Source organism: Ascaphus truei, chromosome 4 (assembly GCF_040206685.1).
Source record: "Ascaphus truei isolate aAscTru1 chromosome 4, aAscTru1.hap1, whole genome shotgun sequence".
NCBI lineage: Eukaryota > Metazoa > Chordata > Amphibia > Anura > Ascaphidae > Ascaphus > Ascaphus truei.
Window position 1 is genome coordinate 208,868,659 of NC_134486.1, and position 12,151 is coordinate 208,880,809.

The window sequence follows — 12,151 nt, forward strand, 5'->3', positions numbered from 1 at the left end:
CTGTCACCGTGTGTCACTGTCTCTGTTTGTGTGTGTGTGTGTCACTGTCTCTGTGTCACTGTCTCTGTGTGTCACTGTCACTGTGTGTGTGTCTGGCACTGTCACTGTGTGTGTGTCTGGCACTGTCACTGTGTGTGTGTCTGGCACTGTCACTGTGTGTGTCTGGCACTGTCACTGTGTGTCACTGTCTGTGTGTGTGTGTGTGTGTGTGTGTCACTGTCTCTGTGTGTGTGTGCGTGTGTGTGTGTGTGTCACTGTCTCTGTGTGTGTGTCACTGTCTCTGTGTGTGTGTGTCACTGTCTCTGTGTGTGTGTCACTGTCTCTGTGTGTGTGTGTGTGTCTGTCAATGTCATTGTGTGTGTGTGTGTGTGTGTCTGTCAATGTCACTGTGTGTGTGTCTGTCAATGTCACTGTGTGTGTGTGTGTGTCAATGTCACTGTGTGTGTCTGGCACGGTCACTGTGTGTGTCTGTCACTGTCACTGTGTGTGTCTGGCACTGTCACTGTGTGTGTCTGGCACTGTCACTGTGTGTGTCTGGCACTGTCACTGTGTGTGTCTGGCACTGTCACTATGTATCTGGCACTGTCACTGTGTGTGACTGTCACTGTGTGTGACTGTCACTGTGTGTCACTGTCACCGTGTGTCACTGTCTCTGTTTGTGTGTGTGTGTGTCACTGTCTCTGTGTCACTGTCTCTGTGTGTCACTGTCACTGTGTGTGTGTCTGGCACTGTCACTGTGTGTGTGTCTGGCACTGTCACTGTGTGTGTGTCTGGCACTGTCACTGTGTGTGTCTGACACTGTCACTGTGTGTCACTGTCTGTGTGTGTGTGTGTGTGTGTGTCACTGTCTCTGTGTGTGCGTGTGTGTGTGTGTGTGTCACTGTCTCTGTGTGTGTGTGTCTCACTGTGTGTGTGTGTCACTGTCTCTGTGTGTGTGTGTGTGTGTGTGTGTGTCACTGTCTGTGTGTGTGTGTGTGTGTGTCACGATGTGTGTGTGTCACTGTCTCTGTGTGTGTGTGTGTGTCACTGTCTCTCTGTGTGTGTGTGTGTGTGTCACTGTCTGTGTGTGTGTGTCACTGTGTGTGTGTCACTGTCTCTGTGTGTGTGTGTCACTGTCTCTGTGTGTGTGTGTGTGTGTCACTGTGTGTGTGTGTGTGTCACTGTCTCTGTGTGTGTGTGTGTCACTGTCTCTGTGTGTGTCACTGTCTCTGTGTGTGTGTGTGTGTCACTGTCTCTGTGTGTGTGTGTGTCACTGTCTCTGTGTGTGTGTGTGTCACTGTCACTGTCTCTGTGTGTGTGTGTCACTGTCTCTGTGTGTGTGTGTGTCACGGTCTGTGTGTGTGTCACGGTCTGTGTGTGTCTCACGGTCTCTGTGTGTCTCACGGTCTCTGTGTGTCTAACGGTCTCTGTGTGTCTCACGGTCTCTGTGTGTTTCACGGTCTCTGTGTGTCTCACGGTCTGTGTGTCTCACGGTCTCTGTGTGTCTCATGGTCTCTCTGTGTGTGTGTGTGTATCTCACTGTCACTGTCTGTGTGTGTGTGTGTCTCGGTCACTGTGTTTGTGTGTCACTGTCTGTGTGTGGCAGCAGCCGCCTGAGGTGATTAAGGACCTGTGTATCACCAGGGCGGCGCGAGTAAGCAGCGCTCCGGGGGGGGGGAGAGGGTATAAGGCCTGGGACCCGGTGCGCCCGGCGGTGCGGGCGGCCACACGCGAGTTCCCCACCAGCAGGGGAATCCTCCCGAGCCGGTCCCGGTCCCCCCTGGCTGCACAGCTCACTACACGCTGTGACGCGTCAGCCGCTACGGGATACAAGAGAATGGTGATCCCTAGCGTTGACGCGTCACGTGGTGTTGCTGTGAGCCAATGAGGAGGGGAGGCTTCGGGGAGCGGGGAGGAGTGTGGGGGGAAAGCAGTGTGAGTGCCTGTTTGTGTGTGTGTATGTGTGTCTGAGTGCCTATCTGTGTTTGTGTATGTGTGTGCCTGAGTGCGTGAGTGCCTGCCTCTGTGTGTGTGTGTGTATGTGTATGAGTGCCTGCCTGCGTGCGTGCGTGTGTGTGAGAGAGTGCCTGCATGTGTGTGTATGTGTGTGTCTGAGTGCGTGAGTGCCTGCCTCTGTCTGTGTGTGTGTTTGTGCCTGAGTGTGTGTGTGTGTCTGCGTGTGTGTATGAGTGCCAGCCCGAGCCCGTGGAGGGAGGGGGGGGAGAGTAGCGGGTCCCTCCGCTCAAGCCACGCCCCCCCTCCCGCTCAAACCTCCCACTCCCGCCCACCTCCCGCTCCGGCTCCCGCTCCCTACAGACCGCATATCGCGGTCTGTGTCTGTCAGCGCCCCGCCTGTCTGCAGTGCGGGCGCAATGATGGAGGGAGCGGGGCCTTAGCCTAAGAGGAGTGGGGGATGGGGGGGAAGGGGGTATAAGAGGCTTGGGGGATAGAAGAACGAGTCTGCGGTGGGAGAGACACCTCACTACCGCCTCTCCTCCTCCCCACACCGGGCAGCAGTTGTGGAGGGTACCTGCTCCGCCCCCCCGTGCACTTACACGGCCCTCCTCCCCACACCGGGTGGCAGTTGAGGAGGAGGGCACCTGCTCCGATCCCCCCTGCTCAGATTCCCCCCCCCCCCTTGCGCACTTACACGGTCCTCCTTCTCCCCACATGAGCAGCAGTTGCGGAGGGCACCTGCTCCGATCCCCCCCGATCAGATTTCCCTCCCCCTGTGTGTGTCTGAGAGAGTGTGTGTGTGTGTGTCTGAGTGTGTGTGTGTGTGTCTGAGAGAGAGTGTGTGTGTGTGTGTCTGAGAGTGTGTGTGTGTGTGTGTGTGTGTCTGAGAGTGTGTGTGTGTGTCTGAGAGTGTGTGTGTGTGTGTGTGTGTGTGTCTGAGAGAGAGTGTGTGTGTGTGTGTGTGTCTGAGAGAGTGTGTGTCAGAGAGAGAGAGAGTGTGTCTGAGAGAGAGAGTGAGTCTGAGAGAGAGAGAGAGAGAGAGAGAGAGAGTGGGTCTGAGAGTCTGAGAGAGAGTGGGTCTGAGAGTCTGAGAGAGAGTGGGTCTGAGAGTCTGAGAGAGAGAGGTCTGAGAGTCTGAGAGAGAGTGTGTCTGAGAGTCAGAGAGAGAGTGTGTCTGAGAGAGTGTGTCTGAGAGAGAGAGTGTGTCTGAGAGAGAGAGAGTGTATCTGAGAGTGTGTCTGAGAGAGAGAGTGTGTCTGAGAGAGTGTGTCTGAGAGAGTGTGTCTGAGAAAGAGTGTGTCTGAGAGAGAGTGTGTCTGAGAAAGTGTGTGTCTGAGAGAGAGTGTGTCTGAGAGAGTGTGTCTGAGAGAGGGAGAGTGTGTGTCTGAGAGAGAGAGAGAGAGAGTGTCTGAGAGAGAGAGTGTGTGTCTGAGAGAGAGAGTGTGTGTCTGAGAGAGAGAGAGAGTGTGTGTCTGAGAGATAGAGAGTGTGTGTCTGAGAGAGAGAGTGTGTGTCTGAGAGAGTGTGTGTCTGAGAGTGTGTGTCTGAGAGAGTGTGTGTCTGAGAGAGTGTGTGTCTGAGAGAGAGACTGTGTCTGAGAGAAAGTGGGTCTGATAGTGAGAGTGGGTCTGAGAGAAAGAGAGAGTGGGTTTGAGAGAGAGAGAGTGGGCCTGAGAGAGAGAGAGAGAGAGAGTGGGTCTGAGAGGGAGAGAGTGGGTCTGAGAGAGAGCGAGTGGGTCTGAGAGAGAGAGAGAGTGGGTCTGAGAGAGAGAGAGTGGGTCTGAGAGAGAGAGAGTGGGTCTGAGAGAGAGTGGGTCTGAGAGAGAGAGAGAGTGGGTCTGAGAGAGAGAGAATGGGTCTGAGAGAGAGTGGGTCTGAGAGAGAGAGAGAGGGTCTTAGAGTCTGAGAGAGGGTCTGAGAGAGAGACTGGGTCTGAGAGTCTGAGAGAGAGACTGGGTCTGAGAGTCTGAGAGAGAGACTGGGTCTGAGAGTCTGAGAGAGAGACTGGGTCTGAGAGTCTGAGAGAGAGACTGGGTCTGAGAGTCTGAGAGAGAGACTGGGTCTGAGAGTCTGAGAGAGAGACTGGGTCTGAGAGTCTGAGAGAGAGACTGGGTCTGAGAGTCTGAGAGAGAGACTGGGTCTGAGAGTCTGAGAGAGAGACTGGGTCTGAGAGTCTGAGAGAGAGACTGGGTCTGAGAGTGAGACTGGGTCTGAGAGTCTGAGAGTGAGACTGGGTCTGAGAGTCTGAGAGAGAGACTGGGTCTGAGAATCTGAGAGAGAGACTGGGTCTGAGAGTCTGAGAGAGAGACTGGGTCTGAGAGTCTGAGAGAGAGATTGGGTCTGAGAGTCTGAGAGAGAGATTGGGTCTGAGAGTCTGAGAGAGAGACTGGGTCTGAGAGTCTGAGAGAGAGACTGGGTCTGAGAGTCTGAGAGGGTCTGAGAGTGGGTCTGAGAGTCTGAGAGAGAGAGTGGGTCTGAGAGTCTGAGAGTGGGTCTGAGAGTTTGAGAGAGAGAGTGGGTCTGAGAGAGAGAGAGTGGGTATGAGAGTCTGATTTCCCTCCCCCTGCCCGATTTCTGTGTGCGTGTGTGTGTGTGTGTGTGCGTGTGTGTGTGTGTGTGTGTGTGCGTGCACACAGACACCGACCCACCGTCAGTCAGTCACCCACCACCCAAGAGTCAGTCACCCAAAGAGAAGCAGTTCCAGCCATCACATTAGTGGTGAGTTAATTAAATGTTTGACCAAATATAGCAGGCTAATTTTTAAGTTGATAATTTTGGATGGCCCTCGAAAGATTTTATAAATATCAAAATGGCCCTTGGCAGAAAAAAGGTTCCCCACCCCTGGTCTAGAGACACAGTGTGACTCCACATGATGTGTTCCAGCAGACATGGTATGGAGAAGATGAGGTCTAGGGTATGTATGTAATGTCAGGTGAAATGACTATGCTTGTTGAATGTAAATTGTGACAAAATATTAGGTCTAAATATACATTTATTTACATTCAATTGATGCTCCATTCAAGTGATACAATAGCCCATATTTACTAAGCAGTGCTAATCCAGAAGGCGTGCTCCAGTGACGGATGGTGTTTTATAGAATAGCACTGCTTATGGAGCCAAGTCTCATTCATGAATGGGCAAGAAAGTGTTTTCCAGCGATAGAAGGTATCTTATGAAATAGCACTGCTTACTAAATATGGGTCATAATGCTGACTGCTTACAAATATGCAGTATACTGCTTTATGACAATTTGGTAAAAGATATTAGGCCATAATTACACCATCTGGCATTGTCAAATACCTTACAGTTAATTGAAGAGTATAAGGTACCTTCTGGCATTGAAAGGTGTCAATGCCTGTCATGCTTGATATCCTCACCAAGAAGGTTTTTTTTTGCCATTACAAGAGTGACTAAAATTAATTTGTTAATGTAGTAGTTTGTTTCCATTAGAATCTTTCCCAAAAACAATAAAATGATTTACATAGGATGACGTGTTTAAAATGCATCTAAAATATTTACCTGAGAAATGTCATGGCTTTATTCTGCTCTTCTTTCATCTTGGCCAAAAGAGGGCTTTCTGCATAAAACACAGAAATACGATTATCAAGTGCTTCTACTTTCCCTGCAATCTATTTACCAGCTTCATCTGCAGATATAGTAAATGCAAAATACAGCTGAACCCTGTTATAACACAGTACTCGGGATCCACATAATGAGACCGCGTTATAACCGGGACCGCCGCAGCGACCAGGGGTTCTGCGAGGACTTACCCGCATCTGCAACTCTCTCCCTGCTTCATCAGCTTCGGGCGAGTGTGTGTGTTTGTTTTATTTAAATAGGGCTCGTTGCCTGTCCTTTCACCTATGGCTTTTGACACCAAAAGACTACGTTCCCAGCATGCTCGCTGCCTGACAGAGCCTCATGATTTATTATTAAAGTTTGTCCAAAAAATTGCCCAAAAAATGACTATTTTTAAAAAAAATTGTAAACGGGAGCCACGTTGAGACCACGTTATAAGCAGATCCACGTTGTATATATAATTTGTTTGGGGTAGTAATCAGCCTAGTTACCCACCCAGTTAGATAGGGCATATACAGTACTGTCTAGTTATTCTCAGGTTTTTCTTTTATGTTTTATGTTTACTTTGTTAAAGGAACAGGCAATAAAGCCTTATATTAATTTCACCTGAAAACGGTCTCCATTTGCATACCTCTGCACACATCTCTCACACAGCATAATTAAACAAGTTTTTAAAGCAGCAATTACTTTCCTCCCTGGAGATGACCTGCACCGGCGTTTAGTAGCTCTGCAGCTTCCTATTGGCTCTCATAACACATGAATTTAAATACTAAGAATATTTCTACAGATGCAGCCACAAGTATTAGAACATATGTACCTGGGAAATTCTGGGAGATTCTGGGGCTGTCTCACAGTAAAATGTCTCAACATGCCTCAACATTTCTGTGAGATTCTTAATGGCCCATAGGATTAACACAGCGGGGGTCCCAGAAGTTCCATTCAAACTGAATGGGACTGCATGGACCCCTGCTGTGTTAATCCGATGGGCCATTAAGAATCTCACAGAAATGTTGAGGCAATGTTGCAGTAATTTTGCCGTGAAGTTGAGGCATTTACTGTGAGACTGCCCCAGAATTTCCAAGGCAAGAGTTATAATACTCATGGCTGCATCTGTACCATAGTAAAGAACAGAAGAAACAGCGCACTGCCAGGTAGCCAGGTGGTGAGAAAATATAAAATCCTATTTATTCAGTACAAAACAAATAAAAACATCACCCCAGGAGGGGGACAAAGATCTACGCATTTCGGACCCCTAGGTCCTTTATCAAGGAGTATAGGGTCTGGGGCAACCTAGACCGCTTATATATACCTCTCATAATTAGAGATAATTGGAAAAAAGAGGCACACCCCTCTACTGTGCATGACGTCACGCGAGGCGCCGCTACCTCAGTCCCTGCACCAAAGAGTGGAAACGCCCCCTGTCCCGTCAGCGCATGCCCACTAGCGGGCCGCCCTTCACTCACATCTCTCTGGTGGTCTAACAGCTCGCAGTGAGTCCCCGCCCCCCAGGACACACCTCCCGACGGCTGACTGGTCAATGCGCCGTCACTGAGCCACTAAACACTTTGGCTGTAAAGTGCCCCTGAAATGACCCGTCAGTCCCTCGGCGAGCGGCCCAGGGTCCCTCAGGGACAACACTGCAATATCTGCCATGGCCCCCTGTAATTACATATATACCCAACGATTATAAAAGGAATATAATCCCTCCGCTGAAGTGCAAATGAACACAGGGTGACGTCACCACTGTTGACTACCCCATGTTGCTCTAAACCCCACACGTACATAATGATGCAATACACACAATGCCAATCCCCCGTTCAAAATATAAGTACTGTACATAGATAACAGGGGAAGGTTTAAAGCAGTACAAATACAAATGTAAACATACAAAAAAACATATTCTAGCAGAGTTACTAGGTAAGTATTTTGTTCCGCTCTACAAGAATTATGTCCATCCTCCCAGAGTGATGAACCATTAAAACAACAATGTATCAATAATGCTATCTTACTTCAAAAAGCAGGCATAATTATATAATAAGGACCAATCACTTATTGATGTTTGTTAATATTTGTGGTGAATGCACAAGCCAAGGACCATTCAATAGCTACATAGATTAATATATATATAAATGCTAAATATGCAGACCAAGAACAATAGAAAACAAGGAAAGGAAGGAGGGGGAAGGGGGAGAGGGGGAGAGAAAGGAGGAGGGGGGGGGAGAAAGGAGGAGGGGGGGGGGGGGGGGGGAGAAAGGAGGAGGGGGGAAGGGGAAGGGAGGGGGGAAGGGGAAAGGAGCTGGGAGAGCAGAGAAATATAAATAACCAAAATAAATCCTCACTCTTGGCATAAATCCTACATATAATACATACTACCGATTGAGGAAATGGCTGAGATTCCACTCTATATTGAGACCGCAGGGAGCCATAGTCTGTAACATGAATATCCAATAAGCTTCCCTGCGGTCCAAAAGATTGAGCCTGTCACCCCCTCTCTCGTGAACAAACACTTTTTCAATCCCTCTGACTGTCAATCCTTTTGTCCCTCCCCTCTCACATTGTGAGAAATGTTTAGAGACTGGATGTGTACAGTCTTGTTTTTTAATTAATCTTATATGTTCTAATACCCTAATTTTGAGGGATCTAGTTGTCCTCCCCACATAATTGGCTCCACATCCACATGTCAATAAATAAATGACATATTGTGTGTCGCAATTTATAAAGGATTTAATTTAATTGGGAATGTTTTCTTAGAGGAAGGGCCCTTAAAATGGGCTGAAGGTTGCATGTATTGACAAATTTTACATCCTCCACATTTAAAAGAATCCTTAGTAACAAATTTCCTAGTTGTTGTTAAAGGTGAGGCTACATAACTCGGGGACACATAGGAGGCAATCGTTTTAGCCTTTCTATAGACGAAGCGTGGACCCTTATCTACAAAGTCTACCAGACTAGAATCCATATGTAGAATCCCCCAATGATTACGAATAATTTGTTGAACCTGCTGGCTACATTTATTATATTGTGTAATCATAAGGGGTTTATCGTCTCTAGTGAAACCTGATTTCCCCTTTGGGCTTCTGTTTTTATTCACATCCTTAGTGAAATTGGTAACATTAGTAACTACTGTCTCCCACATTCTGTGGCCCACTTCTTTTGGTTCAAATAAAGTCTGTCTATCCATGACCGATACTTCATGATAAGTTTGAAGCAGGTCTTGGCTTCTATAGCCTCTCTGCTGGAACCGGTTGCACAATTCCTCAGACTGCGGATGAACCCCTATTGACCGAATATGGAGGAGTACCAGTAACTGGATCATTTGAGGTTTATGTGAAGTGACTTTCAGTATTATCACGCTACCTCTATTATTGTTGATGGCGCATATTGGTGACTCACAGGTCATTTGAAAGTATACCCACTCTGCTATAGTCTATTTGGAGTCCTTCAAGCAATTATTGAGCGACAAGGTTCCCAGAGGTTCGAGCACCCATCTCCCCCTTACCTATGCATCTGTACCATTACTGGTAAGTATCTCTGGAACTAGTGGATCCCTGGAGCTAAATAATATGATGTTTTGCTCCGGAGATACCCTGGTTCCAAACCTTTTAAAAACAAAAAGGGGGAGACAACAGGACAGATTGCTGCTTTAAAAGAAGGGAAACAAAAGAAAACAGCGCACAACGCCAAATAGTGAAGCAAATTCAACAATATATTATAGAATTAAAAAGGGGGTAATATATCTGCGTACATAAAAAAGGTTGGTAAAAGGCATATAGTGTGTATCACACTATTTACCACTCGGCTGTTAGCTGTAGATTCAGGTGCTTGCTTCCCTCTGCTGCTGCAGCTCAGTTGATTCTGGGGCAGGACGTCAGTCTTTTCACTCCCAAGGGGATTTCCCTTCATGCAGCCAGGTTCAGCAGCTGGTACTGGGGCTCGGTGAAATCGCTCCTGCTTCCTAGCCGATATGAAGCTGCTCCTGTATCTTGGCAGGTGTATCCTCTGCAGAGAGGTTAAAACGCAGCTTGCTGCTGTCTTCACAGCAGTGGTGGATTCAATAGGGAAGTTTGAACAGTCTTACAGAGTCTCTCACAAGTGTCCAAAACAGCACACAGGATGAAATAAAAACAGGACAGGCCAACACATAGACAAAGGCCAATGTAAGCAGATATAAGGCAATAGAATGTTACATCCAACTAGTTTCGTAGAATTAACTACTTCTTCAGGGAAGTTTTTATGTACGCAGATATATTACCCCCTTTTTAATTCTATAATATATTGTTGAATTTGCTTCACTATTTGGCGTTGTGCGCTGTTTTCTTTTGTTTCCCTTCTCTTAGTGTGTGTGGGGTGCTGAGCCACCCCTGCGTTTACAGCTGCAGACGCCATTATCCCCAACACGGTTATGTGGCACTTATTATTTAATGTTTAACTATCTCACTGTGGGAGTTGTGGTTTAATTTTTTATACATTTTTTATCACTAAATTGATGGTATAGTCACTGCACTGTATATATTTATACATTTAAACTTTATAGGTAGTTAGGTAGTAGCGCACAGTTTTGTTTTTTGTGTTTGCTGCTTTAAAAGCCTGTTTAGTAATGCTTTTCACCTTTTCCATGAACACCCAAGTTGGCACTATTTCCTGTCAACTATGGATAGACCCTATATAGTGAATAAATCTGAGGAAACACTATATACTGTAGGCAGCCTTCACTGATTCTTTTGCCCCTGAGAGATGCTCAGAGCATAGACGAGGATGGCACCTTGTCACACATATATCATATATACTGTATATCTCACTGCCTCAAAGTGGTGGGGTGGTGGGAACGGCTGTTCAGGAAGATGTTTATTTATTTCAAAATTTTCCTAACGCGCTACTCACCAAGAAACTCAGTACTAGAACATATATAGGAACTTAGGGAGAACACCCATCCAAGACCTATAACATGTACAAGTATGATATGTATAGTGCACTTGTGCTGGTACTGTAGGTTTAACCATATTATTAAAGATTGAATAATATACTTGGCTAAAGTGGAAAAGGTATTTGCCAACATGCAAATGAGCCCAGCATGGCAAGTAATGCCTCAACCCCCATATATGGAAAACACCAATAAGCAATGTGTAACGGATGCTCACCACAAACAGGACAAAACCACGAGGCTGAGGTGGGGATGTTAAGGGACATTGACCTCCAGCCACGAGACCGTGTCCGGAGTGCAGAGTGATAGTCGTATAACCGGGTCAGGGTTGGAGAAGTTAGAATAGTCGTGATACTCGCCGTGGTCAAGGGTTGGAGAAGTCAGATGGTCGTTGAGGGTAGCTGGGGTCCAGGGGTAGAGAAGGTAGAGGTCCAGATGCAAGCCAAGGTCTGGGATTGGAGAAGTTGGGGGTCCAGGTACAAGCCGAGGTCAAAATACCATGAGAACAAGACAGGAGCAGAATGCACAAGGCAACAGAACAAGACAGCAGGATGCTTGGATAAGCACTGATGTACTACAGCCAATCAGAGTAGGGATGGAGTTCCCACGCTCTGATTGGCTCTAGTACCATGTGACAAGCTTTCAATGACGTCACATCCTTTCCCCCCCCCAAGCCTCTGTCACATGGTATACTAGAGCCAATCAGAGTAGGGATGGAGTTCCCACGCTCTGATTGGCTACCATACCATGTGAGGGTGGCCATGTGTCTTTTCATGACGTCATCTTAAAGGCAATTGAAGCAAAGCCATTCTGATTGGCTGTGCTTTCATTGCATTTAAGTGACGTCATCATTTTAATTTTTATCGGCCAAAACACATGGTTTTCACGGCCCAATCAGGGCCGTGGGAACCATATGACGAAAATGTGACGTCATAGGCCTTTAAAAGCCTATGTCGTCTCATTTTGAAGCCAGACGCCACGGAGGAAGGACCTCCGGACAAGAAAGAAGGCCAGGGTGTGGTCGCAGATGGAAAGAAGACCCCGCCCCGCCCGGAAGAAGATAGAAGAAAGAAGAATACAGATGAAGATGAAGATGGATTACAAATAGAAGACACGTGGATTGATTTGGATTTTTAGTTTAATGTTTATTATTTTATGGTTTTTTATTTTATGGGTTCCTGTTCGTGGATTGGTTCGTGAGTAAGCTGCGCAACGGGAGTCGGTGGGGGCAAGTAATGGTAAGTGAACTAAAGAAATGTATTTTATTTAACTTGTTAATTTTTTTAAAAGCTTTTTTAACATGTGTATTTTTTTTTTTTGTGGTATATCATTTCTTGCCACTGTATGTATATATGTCTAGAGAGATATATACATACAGGGTAAGAAATTATGTTGTTTTAAAAGCTTGATTTGATGTGTTTAAAATTAATTTGACTATGCAGCTATGCTTAAATGTGTGTTTAAAGTATTTTAAAATTAGATAGATGTCATTGTTGATATTGTACTGTATTGTGTGTTTGAGGAGGTCAGGGCTAGCCTTGGTTTTAAAGTTTGTATTCCGGTTGGCTCTTTGTATATTTTTTCACATGCTGAATTGTTCTGCTCGAGGCGTGAATTAGTTAATTGTTTCATTGTTCGGGATGGACTGTCAATTGTTTAGGGATGTAAATAATGATTGCTAATTGATTTTTGTTTACTTGATTGGTTAAAATAGTT

At 46.5% G+C, this 12,151-nt stretch overlaps 1 protein-coding gene across 4 annotated transcripts in view; it reads right to left on the reverse strand.

The window, feature by feature from the left end:
- The window catches only part of LOC142493194 (uncharacterized), a 254,494-nt gene that overhangs the window by 75,083 nt on the left and 167,260 nt on the right, over positions 1-12,151 (reverse strand). For all 4 annotated transcript variants that reach the window (XM_075596808.1, XM_075596807.1, XM_075596805.1 and 1 more), the window contains exon 9: positions 5,455-5,512. In XM_075596808.1, the coding sequence (XP_075452923.1) occupies positions 5,455-5,512 (58 nt within the window). The remainder of the gene's footprint in view (positions 1-5,454; positions 5,513-12,151) is intronic.